Source organism: Coptis chinensis, unplaced genomic scaffold (assembly GCF_015680905.1).
Source record: "Coptis chinensis isolate HL-2020 unplaced genomic scaffold, ASM1568090v1 utg2803_pilon_pilon, whole genome shotgun sequence".
NCBI classification, from domain to species: domain Eukaryota; kingdom Viridiplantae; phylum Streptophyta; class Magnoliopsida; order Ranunculales; family Ranunculaceae; genus Coptis; species Coptis chinensis.
In genome coordinates this window covers 26,067-45,448 of record NW_028238139.1, presented here as the reverse complement: position 1 = coordinate 45,448, position 19,382 = coordinate 26,067, and the positions used below count along the sequence as shown (strand labels likewise).

At 36.3% G+C, this 19,382-nt stretch overlaps 1 protein-coding gene and 2 long non-coding RNA genes across 3 annotated transcripts; 1 reads left to right on the top strand and 2 right to left on the bottom strand.

Moving 5' to 3' along the window:
• Positions 1–3,750: 3,750 nt before the first annotated feature.
• Positions 3,751–5,332, bottom strand: LOC147473295 (uncharacterized). Its single transcript, XR_015210494.1, has 3 exons — positions 4,497–5,332; positions 4,171–4,347; positions 3,751–4,098 (listed from the first exon to the last, which is right to left on the bottom strand). It is a non-coding gene; the product is annotated as an uncharacterized LOC147473295 (long non-coding RNA).
• Positions 5,333–8,180: 2,848 nt separating this feature from the next.
• LOC147473294 (putative clathrin assembly protein At2g01600) lies at positions 8,181–9,819 on the top strand. Its single transcript, XM_086587626.1, has 6 exons — positions 8,181–8,332; positions 8,436–8,516; positions 8,680–8,865; positions 8,945–9,023; positions 9,123–9,238; positions 9,763–9,819. The coding sequence occupies exons 2-6, from the start codon at positions 8,460–8,462 to the stop codon at positions 9,784–9,786; spliced, it is 462 nt and encodes a 153-aa protein (XP_086443752.1). The 5' UTR covers positions 8,181–8,332; positions 8,436–8,459; the 3' UTR covers positions 9,787–9,819.
• A 1,864-nt stretch (positions 9,820–11,683) lies between these two features.
• LOC147473293 (uncharacterized) lies at positions 11,684–12,347 on the bottom strand. Its single transcript, XR_015210495.1, has 3 exons — positions 12,169–12,347; positions 11,989–12,084; positions 11,684–11,885 (listed from the first exon to the last, which is right to left on the bottom strand). It is a non-coding gene; the product is annotated as an uncharacterized LOC147473293 (long non-coding RNA).
• Positions 12,348–19,382: the final 7,035 nt, after the last annotated feature.

Genomic DNA, 19,382 nt, shown 5'->3' with positions numbered 1-19,382 from the left:
GGTATGTATTTCTTAGTGGTAATGCTGCCATTTTTTTTTTTTTTTGAAAAAGTTATGGGGTTAAGGCAGACCCCCACCGGTTTATATTGCAAAAGGGTAAACCTTACAAATCTCCCTAAGAGTTTGATCATTAAAAGGAGGTACACATAGACGCAAATCGACAGACTATAAGCCTAACACACCTGAGATCACTAGACATGCTACAATCGAACCGTAAGAAAGTAGAGCTAAGAATCCTACTTCCTAGTCATGATTTCCTTTACAATCTTAGGATGATCTTTCCTAAGATGAGTCTGCGCTTTCTCATAGTTACAAAAGAAACCTTCACAAGCACAACACACATAAGTGAGTCCCAAAGTGTCATCCCAAAACTCTTTTGTGTAGTCCTCAAGATATCTCATCTTTTTGTTCTTAGTTAACGACTTAACCTTCTTCATCATTGCAAGTGTAGGCTCTATTTCTCCTGAAGAACGCTCTTGAATCCTTTTGCTTCTTTTTGGCTTCACAGTAGTCCATTGATTCTCAGAAAGCGCTGCATACTTTGATGTGCTCTTAGGCAATGCAATCGTTGGAGCCCCTATATACGTATCCCCAAACAACTCAGATTCACTCTCTGAGAGATCGTCATCTACATCCTCATTTCCATCAACTAACCCTTCATACATGTTTATTTCTCTACTATTTGGGAGTTGGTTAAGAGGAGTAACTCTTTGTTGGTGCCGCTCTGCTTGACCATTTGTGTCACCATGTCCACCTCGATGAACTCGAGGATGCCAACCGAGAAGCGGGTCGACAAGCGGAAGCTTCATTGACATTTGCAGAAGCTTCCTCTAACCACTCTGCCATTTGTTAGCATTGTACTAAACAAACTTTAGTGGAAACTTCCTCTAACCACTCTGAAATTTTAGCTCTTCATGAAGCTAGTCGTGAATGTGTATGGCTAAGGTTATTAATTTGGCATATTCGTAGTTCTTGTCAATTACCTTCTATAACAGGTGTTCCCAGCATTATTTATGAGGATAATGCAGCTTGTATAACCCAAATTCAAGAAGGATTTATAAAGGAGACAAGACAAAACACATTGCGCCAAAATTCTTTTACACTCATCAACTTCAGAAGAAGAAGCAAATTAAGGTCGAGCAAGTTCATTCCAGCGACAACCTTGCTGATCTCTTCTCTAAATCACTATCGAAGCATACATTTCAAAAGCTTGTATATGGGATCGGCATGCGCAGAGTTCACCACCAAGCCATATAAAGACTTGTCTTTATCAAGGGGAGTAATAGAACAGGGGGAGCATCCTGAAGAATGTGTCCCAGGACATATGCACGGTACTCTTTTCCCTTATCTAGCTAGGTTTTATCCCACTGGATTTTCCTAATAAAGGTTTTAATGAGGCAGTATAAAGCAAGTCACAATGATTCTGAGTAATGTTGTACTCTTTTTCCCTTCACTTTGGTTTTTCCCACTAGATTTTCCTTAGCAAGGTTTTAATGAAGCAACTGTCATTGGATAGTTATAGAGCATCCAGAAGAATGCTACAAAAAGATGCATCCACCATAATTTCCACAAGAATGGTGGACATCCAAGGGGGAGTGTTATGAAATCCATGGGCTTATATGGATGCCCACCATTGATCTGTGTTTATCTTGATAACCCTCTATCTGGTGTTTATCCTGATAACCCTCTATCTGATACTTATCCTGATAATCCTTTATCTTGGAAAGGAGGTTACCTAGTTGTATATAAAGGTAGCCTCTTCCTATTTAGACTTACCTCAATGAATAAGCATTTTATCTATCTCATTCTCTCAATAATTCAATACATATTAAGTTAGTGTTAAGTCAGTGTGATATTCCCTCCAAATCGGTTTAATTCTAACATGTTTTATTTTTATTGTCTTTTTTGAAAAGGTCAAATTGTAATGAGTCCATAAATTATTAAATAAAACTACATTCAGTGGGGTCCACCAGGTGGGGAAAAAATTTGGAAAGTATTAGGATGGATTACGTGGAGAAGACACGTACAAAGAGACTAATAATAATAAGGATAATAATAATAAGTTAATAACCCTTCAGAAAGCTGAAAATCTAATAACTTCCTAACTTAACCAATGGCACTGTCACAAAGTACCCTTCAGTTAAAAAGTTCAGGGAATCCTCAAATTTCCCGCGACAGAACAATATGCCATACAATTATACAAACAAGAAGCTACAGAAAGATGTACCAATTTCTTAGAAACTGGTCATTATATTATATTATAAGTTTAATTCTTAGAAACTAAAGTTGCCCACCCCCCCTAGATAAACATCGTAGACCAGCCACCGGCGTCAACACTGACGGCCGGTGGCTGGATAAGTTGCCCACCCCCTCTCTAGCACACGGTCGGTCTCTCTCAAGAGCACTCACAAGAGGTAACAAAAGATTGGTCTTGGCTGAACGTGTTGGATCTCGATCTAGCTGGCAGATCTGAAAGGCAGGTACAATTGTTCATCGTTCATGGGTAGAGAAGATTGTTGACCCCTCTTGATCCGTAGAAATCCTTCTGAGTTTGGGTGTGTCAAAACCATGACTCCATTCGTGGTTTGTTCCCGGAGTTTTATCTTTGAACTAGTTTGGATCACGGTGTGAGAACTTCAGCGCAAGTTTGGGACTTGAAACAAAAGGTGTTTGGCAGGAAACTAGGGAGGCGATAGCAGTTAAGGGGTGCATTTCACTCAAATGTTCTCTATGGGTGGATATGATAGATTGATTGGTTGGAAAATGATTTCTTGGTTGATGAACTTTGTAATGATTGTTGTTTTGGGTTTATGAGGACGAGTTGGTAATAACTTCAAGATTTTGTTAATCCTTAGCTTTGCGATGGGGAAGACATCACTTAGACGCTGGTTGCTGCTGGCGGGTTGAGAAGAAGGAGTTCGGGTCGCCCAGATCCATCCGCTCTTCTTGGGCCTGACCTGGTTGGGTCGGTAGACATGAAGTTTTGGCCTTTTTTGTTGTTGGGCTTGGCTAGATTGTTAGTTCATGGACATGTTTCTAGAGCAGGATAATAGTTTTTGTTCGGTCCAGTTTGGGCATCCTCTAGATATAGATTTGTAAGCCTATCTTAAAGAGGATGTCAGTGGATATGTCTATGTAAGTTGCTCTTAATTTTAATACAGGTGAGGGTCTGCCTAACCCTAGCTTATTTGAAAAAAAAAAAAGATGTACCAATTTCAAGACGAGAGCACATTTTATCAAACAGAGCTCAGCTATTTCTATTGGATTTGGGCGAAAAACATTTACATCTACGATTCTGCAAAGTATAATTTTCGGGTGTAAAGGGAATTAGCATATTTTTTGTTAAAATATATAAAATAACATGTGTGAGTTTTTTGAATAAGAAGTACAAAATCTTTGTTTAAAAGCGAAGACACTTTTGAAATGAATGAAATAAATTAATTTTAAGGAGGACCATGAACTCTTGTTCCAAAAGAACAAATATGTAAAAAAGAGCGTGACAGGTTTTTTTGTAAAACAGAACACAAAACCTCGAGTTTTTTCTCGTAAAATGTAAATCATATTTTACTATGGAAATGCATTTCGCTTTGAAAAAGGAAAAGAGCTCAAAATGCAAATTACCGTTCGAAAAGAAGTTACTAACGAATTTTTAAACATATTGCCTGTCAAATATATACATATGTGAGAGGTTTTCAAAAAAAAAAAAAAAAAAAACAGCGCAATTAAGACGAAGAAGCTGAACTTTTGAAACAATGGGGGCATGCTTATTTAATCGTTAGACAAAACAGATACTGTCTAACAGATACTTTCCGTGTCCAACATCTGTACGTCAGAAACCCTAGTTTATGGTGTAATTTCAATATACACCTGTCTATCTTGCTAGCACTGTTCAGCGACTTACCAGTTAGAATCACCTACGTTCCCCTGCCAAAGTCACACCATCAAATATATAGACAGGACTTAGCACCCTTGCAATCTCAATGGACAATAGCTGCTATATTATTCATACGGCTCACGGCATGGGCTGGTCACACGCCTTGCCCCGCGCTTCGCATTTTAAAACATTGGCAAGGATATCAGAAGCCTTCAGCAATTTTCCTGGACAGTAAAGTACATTAAAAAACTAATAAAAACTACAACTGCAATACTCACTAAAGGACTAGTTCTTACCCTAAAGTAAGCATACCCTTGGGACAAGAACCCTGGGTGCCAATAATCATCCAGTATGTAGCGTGCACAAGCATTGGCCAAACCAATCCCTCATTAAATGGTTTGATTTAAATGAATCCTGATTCCTGAGATCGGTCCTGGGCAAGAGTCAGACTCAAGTTCCTGCATTAGATCAGTCTGAATGTAGATATTCAATCATTAGTGTTCACACTCCACAAGTAAACATAAATGAAAAAAGCAAAGACAGCAAAAGACATGAATACAAACATTGTGTATCTAGAATTATCCAGTACCAAGTAGTAACACAAGAATGGTTTTACACATACCTTGCCAGTGCAATTGAGAACTGTTTGTAGGCCTACCCAGTAGCTTATAAATACTGTCATGAAGCAACCCCCCAAAGAAGCAACTTCTCTTCACATCTTCATGGATTCAATCTTAAATACTTTTGTTATTTTCTCCAACTTCTTCGCTAACATCTGTAACACCAACCTTTGCAACCTAGAGATAAGACGTAGACGTAGACGTAGAGATGGGTAGATTGCATGGATTTTTTTAAAGCAATTTACTCTATTGCATCAAGTCACTCAGCAATCCTGACACAGTCCACATCAGGCACCAGTTTGAGTTTTCATGTGTGTTTGATTTGGAAGCCTCCCCATCTCTGTTACCTTCAGTATAAGAATTGAGTCAATGGTTTGAGACTGCACCAATTAAAAGAAAATTGCACTAATCTAGGAAGAGGATGGCCACTGCTCCCCAGGGACTAGCAACGTGATCATCGAGTTACATCATCCAGTCTGAACTATAAATCTTTCCATTCAGCTGTTACCATCAAAGCAAGTTCAATTGCCTAAGCATCCTATGAGAATTCTTTGAAACAATAATAATAGCAATAAAATTATTTAATATAATAAAAATAATAATAAATTAATAATAACACAAACTAGTTACAACCTGATCTGAATGCTAAACCATTCACAGCTAAAATATGCACAAAGCCTGTTGGTCTGCATTGTTGTCGTAATAACCTATACCTCTATGTCTACTTTAGCTTGAGATGGACTCGAGTCAGAAAGCTCTTCCAGGAAATTTCGTCAAGGCCTCAAAACACATCGCAAATGTGTAAACAAAACGGAGGTTTAGAAATGAGAAAAAGTGCAAAGTAGAGATTCTGGGAGTCCAAAATTTAGGCAGAATGAAAAGCTCATCAGTAACTAAGTTCTTAAGCTTAAGCTTGAGCCACTATACGATCCCAAACAAGTGAATCTGACACAAAGAAGAATTCAGAAACTATCAAAATATTTTGATAAATTGTAGAATTTATTATATGTATAGTAGTTGCGTTTTCTAATAATACCTTTGTTTGGAGGAGAGAAGGTTTGGAGATTAGTGGAGTACGGTGTTTGTTTGTGATTTATAGTTTTTTTTTGATAAAGATTCGTAGGTATTGAGATAGTAATAGAGTTTTAAGATTTCTAAGTCTCTCAGTCTTGTGTTAGTTTTAGACTTTTAATTGTATAAGACTTTTAATTGTATAAGAACTGAAGATAAGAGGATTAGGATAGCTTTCAAAGGCTAGAGATGGACAAATTCGAAATGCGTTAGATAAGGAGCTGTTGAGGCATTTTTTATAATGTAATATTTTCATAATAACAATACGAATGCTGTTGTTCTTACAGAGTAGGCATTTTTAAAACCTTTCGGTAATATATGTGTGATTAAAGTTGAATGAGTTAACTTAGCTTGAACTCCTTTCGTGTCCAGGGCTGACTTGGACCTTGATATTTTTATTTGGCTGATTAAATTGACTTTAGTGAAAATTAAAGAACAACCCAAGCAACTGGGTGTTAAAAAACAGGATCGAGTCATATTAATCTGATAGGTAAGACATAAATTTAGATTTTGTCCATTAACAGGGACTGAACAGGTAGAACCTTTGGACAATCTCATAAATTTCTTTCTAAATTGAATAAAGTCTTTTATATCATAATCTCTTCCACGGCAGCATTTTCAATCGATATTCATTTTCGACAGAAAGCCTTCATTCTTTAGCAAGTATGTAACAACGTCTAGTTCAATCTCATTTTGTTGGTATATTTCCAGTTTGACTTGTGTGAGGTGCTCCAATATATCTTCATCAGAAAGTTATTCTTGATGCCCATATCCTTCAATGTTATGCACTTTGTTCGTCGGATATCGTCCCTATCAACAGTTCATGAGTTAGATAATTATGTATAGACACAGATGTGTTTGACTCACGAATAAGTTTTTATGCTATAGTGTTACCTGTGTACGTAGCAGATTAATATGACTCGATCAACAGTGGAGGCTCTCTTCTTATAAAATTCTCGTTTTCATTTTCGTTAGCTACTACGCTTTTTCTCATCCATGTTTCAAAGAATCCATCGCAACCACATTGTTTTGGAAGTAATCCCAGTAAAGCTACATCAGATCGAGTACTCGTAGCAAATTTCAAACATTTAAGACTACAACGCGGAGTAGCCATTGAATCTATTAGATACTGATCCTTGGAAATACTTTGAAAGCAGATTCTAAGTGTTAGTGTAACTACTATAATCAGATCAACATACATCCATTTGATAAATTTGAAACTTGCCGCAAAGGATACCCCATGTTCAAACATTGACATTTTATATAAACCATCGCAATGCCTAATATTATTATATTCAAGATCTTATAGGAGCTCTGCAGTTTTTTCAAATTGTTGTTATGTAACTGTTTCTTTGGAACTTGGAAGCAACCCTCTGCTGGCCTAAAAAATCCATGATCAAGTCTTACGAATGACAGCTGGCCTTGTCAGTAAATCTGAGAAGAATTACGAATGATGGTCATGCATGTGACAATCGTCTTGCTTTATATCTAGGTTACATGGACACGCCATATTTTGAAAAAAATCTGTATCAGATACGTGTCCGTGTCGGACACATAATGTATGTAATTTACCTTGAATTTTGATATTTGGCCGTGCCCAACAATTCGTATCTGTGTCCCATCTGCATTACACCTACCGTGTCAATGTAACCTAGCTTTATATATAATGTTTTGTACTACATTGTTCTCTGTTTCTTAGGAAGTTCAAATAAATGGTTTAATCTAAACTGAAGGCGGGATGGCATTTGCCCAAACTAAAAAACTTATTTTTGAAGGGGCATGCGGGGGGCAGCATCCCAGTAGCTTGCAGCCAATTCGAGGAGGCCACTCGCAAGGTAATGGAGGGAGGCGAGGTTAGGAATTAGGAGTTGGCGTGAGGACTCCATGAAGACTACTTATGGCTGTTCCTAATGGGCCTGGTAGTGTAAAGATGAAGAATTATAACCATTCTGCGACTGCTAGTCCCTTGTACAGAGCTTTTGGGGCCAATTTAAAGTATGGGTTGAAGTCGGAGGTTGAGGATTTTTTTTGGAGTTGCTATGATCACTTTGTGAATAAGGGAGGTCTTGTACAGTGTTTACCTTTCGTTTGTGCAAGGTTAGGGTGTCGCACTAAGTTGTTGAGTTTGGATAAGGCATGGCGGAAGATTAGATAGGGGAAATATCTTGGGACAGCAGTAATGATGTTGGATGCTCTGGAGCAGTGTTTCAGGTATCCTCTTGACAATGTTTTGTCAACCATTATTTCCAGGGCACGCTTCAGCAGAGAGACTGGTTTCAAGTCCTATAAACCATTCAACGTAGTTGGGATCAAGCCTTTGTAGTTGTTAGAGATCAAGACTAAAATCAAGACAACACAGTTGTTGCAATGTAAATGTTTCTTTTTAAACTTCACCCTCACCATTTCTTTTAAATAACTCCCAGGCAAAGGGTGTTTCGACCCCTAAGTCGTACTCGTATCTAGGGCAGTTTGGCTTTGTGAGGGATACTGGGGTAGTTCGAGGTGTAAGATTCAATTTTTGTAGAAAATGCTAAGTCTAAGATGTTAAGTATTCCGTTTGCTCTGTAGAGTAGCTTGAGAACATGTCATATTAAGTATTTTAACATGTTACGTATTCCATAAACATGTCATATTTGAACTCAATTGGTTTCTTTTCTTCTGCTAAAGGCATTGGGTTTAATTGCAGGCTGCAGGCCTTTCTGATTTCTATGAAGTTTGCAGGGGGTTAGAACTTGCTAGGAATTTCCAGTTTCCAGACTTGAGAGAGGTAATGGTGCTAAATGCTAACAGAGAATAGGAGTTTAGTTGATTTTACTTTTTCACTATACTTGGCAGTTTGATATAGTCAGTGCTTTTTTCTCCTTATGTAGCCACCCCAGTCATTTCTAACAACCATGGAGGAATACATAAGAGAGGCACCACGCATGGTTTCTGTTCCGAGAGAGCCCTTGGTCAGTAAGATAGGCTATTCACAGGACATTTTTTCATGACGATTTCATTTTGATTGTTTGTTTTTTTTAAACGGAAAGAAAGAAAAACCTATCATGATGACATGTCTGTATTTTTTGAGCATATATTTCATCCTCATTTTGTTTGTTGGACATCCTGAATCAGGAATTACCGGAACGACTACTTTTGACATACAAACCAGAAGAAGTTCCTTCTACTTCAGACGAAAATAAGCCATCTGTTAGTGACCCAACTTCGTTTTCTGCTGATGAGATTTCTTCTGACTTTGAGCTTGGCCCTCCTCATAAGAACCTCGCTTCTCAAGATCAGCCTGATGCTGGAGATCTACTGGTAAATCTTGTATTCATCTAGTGGTATATAGATATATTATGTTATGTTGTCAATTCTTTATTTTATTCTTCGTATGTAGGGATTACATTCTACTGCATATCCTGATGCTACTGTTATAGAGGAAGCTAATGCATTGGCTCTAGCAATAATTCCATCTAGTAAGTTATTCTTATCTATATTTCTGTAATCTTGACAAATTTCTGATGTATGATTCTTGGCATTGCTTACCAAAAGGACAAATTTTCCCTCCCTTACAGATGATTCACATAATTCTAGCCTAGATCAAAGGAAAGAACTGGATCCCTCGGGATTGGAACTTGCTTTGGTTACTACTCCCAGCAGCAACATATCGTCAACTAATGAAAGACAATTGGTTAGTCCATGTTGTCTTACTTATCCTATTTTACTATTGTATTTCACATATTGATGTTGAAATGGAAATGGGCTGTGTGTGTCGAGGGAGGGGAAGACTAAAATCAAGAGAACACAGTTGTTGCAATGTAAATGTTTCTTTTTAAACTTCACCCTCACCATTTCTTTTAAATAACTCCCAGGCAAAGGGTGTTTCGACCCCTAAGTCGTACTCGTATCTAGGGCAGTTTGGCTTTGTGAGGGATACTGGGGTAGTTCGAGGTGTAAGGTTCAATTTTTGTAGAAAATGCTAAGTCTAAGGACTACAATAGAATGTATTGAAGTGCTAAAAAGATAGTAATAAACTAAGCACATCTTAAGTGAGCTTCTTTATATCATTAAAGGGGAACAGTTTACAGCCTATAACTTCCTTATCCACTTTAGCAGACTATCAAGCAATCAAGTTACTTTTTTGGAAAAATACATAAAAGTTTGCTATGTGCTCTCATAAACTAATTTCGTTAACGTATACACCGTCTCTTGCAGTGGAACGGTTTTCTATTTGAGTGAGAAATCCAACGGCGTTCTTGGCAGGATCATTGGTAAGTTATGCTCATGTGGGATAAGAATGCTGAGTTCACATACTGCAGTAAAGTTACATGATCTGCATTGCACTAAAATGACGAAATTAGTTTATCAGAGCACATAGCAAACTTTTACGTAAACAGATTCCTTTTCCCTTTAATACACTTCTGCATTATTTTAGTTCTATTTTTATTGGAGTTGTGGACTTGTGGCATCTATGTTTGTCCTATCAATCATTTCTGCTGAAACGGATGAGTTTATCTATGCAGGGGATATCACCGACCGCTTTTTGTTGTTGTTTGTTTGGGTGGCTTTGATTACTCTTCCTTTCCGTAAGTTCGGTCTTATAGCTTGAGGTTTTATAATGTAGCTTTGCTTGTTGGTGTTTTGGAGGAGGCAGAAATTTGGTTAAGACCGATCAATATTTTCGCTAAATTTTATGTGAATATGGATACTCAGAAGGTTTATGAGATTCTTCTCGTAATACTGTAATAGAATTTTGAAGATTAGTGGGGAGTTGTATCTCAATATTTGCCGAGTCTGAGTGAGGTTGTCCCTTGGTGCTTTTTTATGAACCTATATCTTCTTTATCTCGAATTATTCACTAAGTAGACTATCGCAGCCATCTGGGTATGAACTGTATTGTTCGTCCATATTGTTTCTCTCTAACTCTGGTCATTGATGACAAAAAATGTCCTTAAACCTTAGTTATAGCATAAGGTCTCAGTTAAGGTGCAATGCCAAAGATAAGTGTCTTAGCTATCCAATCAACAACCCAACCCCATCCTTGCACTTTTGTGGAAATGTGTGTAATCACTTCCTTTTTCCACAAAGAAAGGTGACTTTGTCGTTACTTCCACCTCCTTTAGTTTATTCTTCCTCGTCTGCCTTCCACCTCCACCATCTTGCCCCTTCTTGCCGCACTACACACTTCCATTTCTAACCCAAAGACAACACTCAGAGGGACCCATCATCTACCAGCCCTATCGGTTCTCCTATTTCTCTCAAAGATCACTTTCCCTTTCTTCTTGTTGAATCTTCCCACCCCAATCAATTACTTCCTCAAGTCCCTTTGAAAATGCTTTCCAAAGATTCTACACCATCATCCTCAGCAACACAACTGTGAAAAGATGTTTTACATGTTTCCATGAAATCCCACAAAATTGGATTTGAACCAATCCAGCAACTTTGATCATGGTAGCTGCAGTGAAGTAGGCACCTGTATCAATGTCTGAGCCCACATTTTTAAAAATTGTTATGTTAGGTTCTTAGTAGCAGTCGTGTGTATCTTTTTTCTATTTTTCTTTCGTGCCTTGAAGGGCGGTACAAACAGATCAAGGATTCGCGAGCTAACTAATGATGGCACCCAGATTTTGTAGCTTAGATCGATGACAGGAAGAGTTTATATCTTTAGGCATGTCATATTTGATGAGAAAGATTTTCTATTAAAGTCTCAAACCAACATCCATCATACAACACCCATCTCTGACATGACTTATATACCTAATACTTCTATACCTCTGTTTCCACCATCATTCAACTCTAACATTTTTTCTCATACTTTTTCACATTAAAACAACATTCCTCATACTTCAAATACTTGACAAACTCCTATCACTGAAACTCAGAATACTTTTCTGACACCTTCTCAACCTTATTATTTTGACAGATTCCATGACACACATTCTAATGTCATTGCGCACTCCCAATCATAATCTCATATTCATAATCAATAACATATCTAATCTCAAAATTTCCTAGTACTCAGGCAATAAGTACTTCTCAAAATGAACATACAATTCCTGTCCTACAAAATCAATCTCATCCCATCAAGTAACACCAGCTCATATAACTCCCCGCCACAAAATTCCAGACACTCATTCTAGTGGTTTCATTTTTATGCTAAGATGAAAGACCATTGACTTTTTAATTATATAGATAAAATGTTAACCAACCAACTATTGAAAACAATGAAAGTAGACTTTGCAATTTTAATATTAAAAATGACAGTTTCCATTTATTAAGAACTGGGTAATTTCCACAGCAGTTTCGTAACCAATGCATCATGCTTCAGAGTCATTGTCCTGTATTGAAAAACGAATTAACATTAGTATCTAGTATCATCTATAAACAATGTACATCACCAATAATGGTTTTTTTTTAAATGATGGGAAATTGAAAAGTTACCTTGAAATGTAAACTTTTGCAAGCTTTTTTGGCTTTTGGAGATTCATTTGAGAGATTGGTGTTGCTGCGATTCTTTTTGATTTTGGATGTATCTTCCTGTATAGATGAATAGTAGTAGTTCCTTAGTATTACAAAAATGTTTTTTAATGTGTATTTATTATTGTGAAGTAAGAGATATACCTGTTCTGTTAGATCACTTGGTGTTGATATAGCTGTAACACATTTCTCTGTACTTGCTTCCTGGTATTAAGAAACAAAATTATTAGAATTTGATATTATGAATTGAATTTTAAATATATAGAATTACATATATATGTATTTTTAATTGTACATTTTGTATAAACTCTTCCATTTGTGATTCCTTTGTTGTTGATTGTATAGTCTCAATAATACAATACCGAAAATTTGTTTGGAAGTAGTAGTATGTAAATTTATAAAATTGAAATATCACTTTAACTTTAAGTATACTTACTTCTTCATTGGTGTTCATGGTAGAGACGTACAAAATATTGTACGTTTTTCTACTATAGTTACTGTTATTTGCAGATTCTTTAATGCGAAAGCAATATTCTTTTCCAGCTATACTCTGTAAAATCTGATTGACCAATTCGTTTCCATTGTCCTGTTGCAAATTTGAAAGTCAACAATATATATATAATTGTAAAAATAGTAGATTTCTCATTTGCCATTTTACCTTATCTTCGATGGCAGCAATTTCTTTTTCAGTATGCTTGATCATTATTTCTGCAGCCTTTCCAAATGCTATTGTGCTTGCATAATTTACGCCATCGGAGATTTCAAAGTTTAACTTGTATCTGTACATTCCATATTAAAGAAAACCATGTAAGATTGCATATCCGTTATATGATATATTTGTAAAAATTGTCATTATTGATACCTGAGCTTAGATTCCGAATGGTTTTTGCACTTTTGCACCAATATCTTGAATTGATTTTTCAAGCTTATTTTTACAACTTGGGCAACTTTTATAGTAACATGGCATTCTTTCATTATTGAAAACTTTCAAACCTTTGAATTGCACATGTATGATTTACCCCTGTTATAGAACAATAAATTTAAGATAAACTTAGATAATAAAGATGTATATTTTGAAATTTAATAGCAAATCGGACTAATAAACATTAGTTGTTACCTCATTTTCTTGAAATATTATGTTAGCTAAACTTCGTATTCTTCTCATTGTGTTGCTTACTTGTTGTTTGTCGGTGTCTTGTTCGCTTTTCGAAAGTGCATCCGCTTTGATCTCATCAGGCTCAGATATTTTTTTAAAATAAAAAATATATGTTGAAATGGAGGAACAGACATAAATTAATAATTGACTGAAAAGTAGTTTTATATTACCTTTCCAAATAAGATGCAGCTTTCGGAATATTCTTATTTATATACACCTTTGTAGCAAATGTTGACTGAGATAATCACCGTAATCATACAAAGAGTATTTTTATTTATTTACAATATTTATATAATTATTTGAATTTGGGTGAGTAAGAGATATGTACCTCTAAAATTTTGGAATGAAGTTGATGTAACAATTAAGACATAATTTTTATGGGGTGATCTAATGAAATCAGCTGGAATTTGGTCCATGGTGTTACCCCATAAAGTTATTTTCATGGTAGATTTGCTGCAGTTAAAAAGTAGGATACTATTATTGACTTATTTAAATATATAAATTTTGTAACATGTTTCTTACATACCTTGTATCTGCAAGTATAATGTCTCGTCTTTGTCTTTCACTGCCAGATCTGGTAACTGACGTTTCAATTTCCTTGACTTTTATAAGCACACCTATCACATCTGTTGCATGTAAAAGATTATTAAGTATACATGTGCACCATATGTTAGTAAGCATAAAAATTTCCAATGAATGTATTACCTATCAGAACAATGTTATTTTTTTTAAAGTGGGCCAACTTAAAGAAATTGATTAAAATAAATTACATATTACTAAATCCCAAAAAAATGAAATTTTCTTTAGAGTAGAGTATGTGAATAGAGAAGATTTTGTAAATGAAATTGGTCCTGTTGTGATTAAAGACTGAAAAGTCATACAATATATTAGAATAATTTAAACGAAAAATCAAAAAGTGGGAACTAAAAAAAAATGTGGACATTAAAAAGGGACTACCATAAAAAGCAAAATGGATAACTTAATCACTTTTCCATAAACTTTGGAAGTGCTTATGTGAAGGTATATGTCCCGCTTATGCATCAAGTCATGTGGGATTGTAAGTCATTGGAGCATAGTTAAAGATTTTAATAATGATTGTATTCAAGAAGTTTCCTTTGAATATTTGAGTTTTTGTAACATTCCACCGTCACCGACACCAAGGCAAGATAGGGTTTCGGACTTCTTCACCGCTATCGCTAGCTTGCAAAATCAAGAAAGATACAGTGTTGCTTGGAGAGGCAGGGGAAGAGGAAATATAGAAGCAATTCACTCTACTCACAACCGCTCTCATAGAGGAATTGGAGCAGCTTAATAATGTATTGGAAATTGGTAAGTGGGGAGAGGTATAGGAAAGACTCTGGAATCACAATGGAACAGAACTCCTGACTTGCGTAGGAGGATTCAGTCTTTACATGGTTCTCTTGCGGCAAGTGGATATGGCAGAGGAAATGGAGCAGCAAACAATATGAGACCTACAACATCATATAGGTCCTCATTTAAAATAGGAAAGTGGGGCAGAGGTGGAGAGATGGATGATATCCAATCATCATGGAATCGAAATTCTAATTCTTGTAGCCGAGTTAACCTGCCTTTGGCACATGCAAAAGATATTGGCTCATCAATGGAACAGGATTTATGATTCCGGGCAGATGCAGGCCTTGTCTGGTTCAGCTGTTGCCAGTACAAAGAATGTCCCAGTGAGAGGCAAGGAGCATATAGTGTTATGGAGAGATCAAACTCCTGAGTAACTCCTGAGTCTAATATGATAGTACACGTACCAAATCAAGTCCTCGGAAGAGGTAGGGGTGTTCCTAAAGGAACATGGTTGGCAAAGAACAGTTCCTGGGTGTTAAGAAATGCCACAAAAAATGATAGTAATTTTGCCTGCCAACGTGATTAATTACATCTGGTTTGACAAATGGGCGTATATAGTGTTCCACTTATGGTTTAGCGGAATATATTTGGACTCACCACAGTGGTGACAGGAGGAAGATGTAAGATACAATCAAACGACTCTAGTCTTTTTGTTGACACGTTAATGGGTTCCTCATTCTTGCGTTGATCCTCTTGTTGGTGCAAGCGTCAGGAAAATGTTGCAAGCATCTTGTACTTGTTATATGGCGACTGTAAGTACAATGTGGTCAAACTGTAAAAGCGTATTTCTGGTGTGACAGCAAGTACTTGTTATATGAACCGTAAGTAGAAGGGCTATCGATTTTGGGGTGAGTGTGGTCTGTAAGTTGAATGCGGTATGCTTCTTGTATGTTCTGGACTTTTGGGTAGTTGCTGTAAGTAGGATATGGAGTTTAGCAATTTTCAACATAATGAGGAGAAAATAAAACATAAATGATATATATCTTTTCGACCAATAAAACTTAATAAATTGATAATATCCAATTTTTTCTAATCTATTGATATGATGCAAACAGATACATCAATTAGCTAGAAGCTAATAGTCTACGAAGGCAACAAAACCAAAACAGAAGAACAGATAGCAACACAGAAAGTGCCACTCCTATGAAAACACTCCTCCCAATCGAAGAGGTATAATCATGACGCTTTCTTAGCTCATTTCATATGATATTTCAATCGGTTGTTTGGCCGAATACCAATATAGTCTCTAGTTATATCGTAACTCAGTAGGTGTTGTTATTTCGCTACCAATTTTTCCTGAGGATTTGTCTTACTCCGCTATATCTTCTCCTACTTTCTCCACCACCGCAACTAATAACAAAGAAGCAATTCCTTCTCCATCTCCCCGCATTGTAAGTAGTGGTTTCTTCTTTGAGTTGCTACTTGAGTTTCAAATGGTAGTTATTGTAGTTGATTTAATGCTTCCACCTTCTTGTTTTACTGTAGAGAGATAGGAAATAAAGTCAAAACAAACACCTGATTGCCTCAAATGAGGTGGCCTAATTTTTACTTGGAAGTGAATATATATATTAGAAGAAAGAATACTGTTCAATAAAGATGAAATAATATTAGTTTGCCAACAGAGGTGTAAAAGTAGGTAAATAAAAAAAAAAACTTACAATGACAGTGATGAGTAGAGAATGTCAAGGAAGATTGTTGAAGAGTTCTTGGAAGACAATATTTTTGGTATGCTGATGCAATTTGTCTTCTCTGTCGTTTAATAAAATCTTCAAGCCAGAGCGTGAAGTCACACGTGACACTGCAACATATAACTGCCCATGCGAGAATACTGAACTTTTGAGATACACTCCAACACTGCTTAGAGTTTGGCCTTGGCTTTTGTTTATTGTCATTCAATAACAAAGCTTTATTGGATACTGTGTTCGGCGTAAGACAAAAGGCCAATTTTTATTTTCTGACTTCATCACAATCCGAGGAATGGTGTGTTCATCTCCACTTCGTACTCCAGTAATGATTTCTGCTTTTAGGACATAATCTGTTATTTTTGTCACTTTCATCCGAGTACCATTGCAAAGTCCCTTACTCTGGTTTATGTTTCTAATAAGCATGATAGGAGCTCCCTCTTTTAGTTGAATTTGATGATTTGCAATCCCTGATATTTGAAGAGTGTTAAGGAACTCTGTAGGATACAAAATGTCTTGATCTGTGATTTTATCAGATGCCGCACTTAATGTGTCTGCACTCAAGTATTCATGTATTTCACCTGGAATTAATGAGAGAACGTATTTGTTTAACTCATCTGCAGAAGCATTCGTAGGTGTCAGAATGCATCGACTTCTCAAGTATTCTACATCTTTGTAGTTCCTTGAAAGTTCTCAGATAAATAGTATTTACAATCTCTTCTATCCCATCTCCTTCCGAATCGAATAATTAGATCTTCGTGTATTTCAATCCATGATGGTTCTTCCCTTCGCATAATGATTGATCGGCAGTTTTCCTTCACCAATAGCTAATATCCAATTGTTAAATTCTACATCGGATTGGGTACTTGGTGATGTAGAATCTATTCTACTCAAACGATGTTTATGGAAAGACGAAAAACCTTGAAGGGGACGCCATAAGTAGGATCTGTTTATCGAAGCCGATACAATAGCTTCTCTTGAGCCTTTTTCTATAAGCTGGAAGCGCCTCACTGAAGTCACCTCCCAAAACAACTGTTTTTCCCGCCAAATGGTTTATCTTTCAAGCTTTTATCAATCACGCACATTATGTCTCTAAATGTCTTGTCAATGGACTCAAAGTCATTTTTCTTACTCATTGGTGCTTCGGTCCCATATGACCAAATCTGTTTTCTGAATGAGTTTTGCCAAGTGCATCTTTAGTGTAACATTGCAAGTTGTAGATTCATCCGATCGAATGGGAATTTTGAACCTCGAGTGGGCGGTTCGACCACACCGTAATAAAAGAGATGCTATGCCCGATGATGCTACAGTAGAACTATTTTTCTTCGTGAGCGTAACTTTGCAATTATTGTATTCCATAGATAAGTTTTTCCTGTTCCTCCACTTCCATATACAAAGAAGAGACTTCCAAAGATTACTTTCAACAAATAATTAATGACAAAGATCAAAAATGCTTTTTGTTCGACATTCAATCCACCATGAAGCTGTAAGTACCGTGGAGGAAAGTAAATTGCAATTATAATTTAGTTCCTCTTGTATCATTCTTTCTCGGCTTCATCCGCTCGATATCAAACTTATAATCTTTTAGACTCCACCCATTCTCGCTCATTAGAATTTCAACTTCAAGAAGTGTTTTCCTTTCAGTTCGATTCAGATAAATTTGGATTAGCCCTTAAGATATCATCGATAGTAACTCCCAATGGCAGTTCCACATATCAATAGCATTGGATAACTCACAAAACACTAAGAGTGTTACAAATAACTCGGCGTAATGATGGATCGGAAGACCATTCACCAAGCTTTAATGGCAAGATGCCATTCATTGTCATCTTGTAAAAGACCAAAGCGCCGGCAAAGTCGACTTGTAATCATCATAGAGAGTACCATTAACAGCTCTTTCTTTCTTCAAAATTTCTAGCTCCTTTACAATGTTTAGAAGCATACGATATAATATCTTTCCCCTTGTGTTGAAAGCATAGAATATTCTTCCAATCTTCAATCCTTGGCTTCTTCTTTTCCATTCCTGAAAAAATTAAAAATATGTATGTTATGAATAAATATAAATTTTATATGTAATTTCAAATATAAATTTTTCTTTGAAATTGTAATGTATTGAAACCTTTGCATTTCCCCCACACAAATTGTAAAGGGAAGTCAACATATGTAAGATGTCTTCCACTGGTCTTTTTTTCATTAATACGATCCACTTTCGGTGAACATAGTTTTTGTCTTTTTTTTCACTTGCAACAATTTCAATTTGGATCCCCATTTGCACGAAAAAACAATATTCTCGTTGATTTTCAAGATGGAAACTCATTCTTTCAACGTATGGATCTCTCAGACCGATGTCAAATTCATAAATCCTCCAACTTGCTTCCCATGCACATACATATCTGAAGTCTAGATAGTGCTTAATCTCATCAACTTGATGTACGCGACCGGCTTCCGGTTTATCTTGGTCATAGACATTATTTTCTTCAACAATACCAGAGTTCGATCTTGCCCTTTTGAAATGTACTTGAATAAGTACTTAATCATCCGTGGAGCGTTACAATGTTCAACATTGATGTGACACTGAAATTCTTTGGTAAGTTTAGGGTTGTAAGGAACAACCCACTGATTGTCAATTTCAACCGGATTTTGACGCCCACCACCGCAGTTCTTTTATTATCTCATTTCTCGATAAACCGCAAAACCTTTCTCATCAAATGTCGTTTCACTGCAAAAAATCCTTTGGAAATTTCTTTGTACATTTCTTCTTCTTAGTGTCCATACATGGAGAACCCTTTTTCTTCTCACCACACGGACCGTGAATCATTGTTTGGACTACAATATCATACAAGAAAGGTTCACCGGCTTTGTCCGCAATTCAAATTTGATATCATCTTGTCTATATCCGAAGCACTTTTAGCTTTATCTTCCGGATGTAAAAACAATAAAATGTGAGCATGTGGCAGTCCTCGATTTTTAAATTCAATAACATACAATACTGCACACAAAAAAGAAAAATGTATTTATCTTCCGGATGTAAAAACAATAAAATGTGAGCATGTGGCAGTCCTCGTTTTTGAAATTCAATAACATACAATACTATACACAACAAAGAAAAATTTATTTAGTAGCAGTCTTTAAATAATTATAAAGGT

Excerpts from the sequence above, each read along its gene's own strand:
- LOC147473294 (XM_086587626.1), top strand. The coding sequence starts at position 8,460 with ATGGAGGAATACATAAGAGAGGCACCACGCATGGTTTCTGTTCCGAGA. Across the intron at positions 8,517-8,679 it reads CTGTTCCGAGAGAGCCCTTG|GAATTACCGGAACGACTACT; the intron begins GTCAGTAAGATA and ends ATCCTGAATCAG. Across the intron at positions 8,866-8,944 it reads CTGATGCTGGAGATCTACTG|GGATTACATTCTACTGCATA; the intron begins GTAAATCTTGTA and ends CTTCGTATGTAG.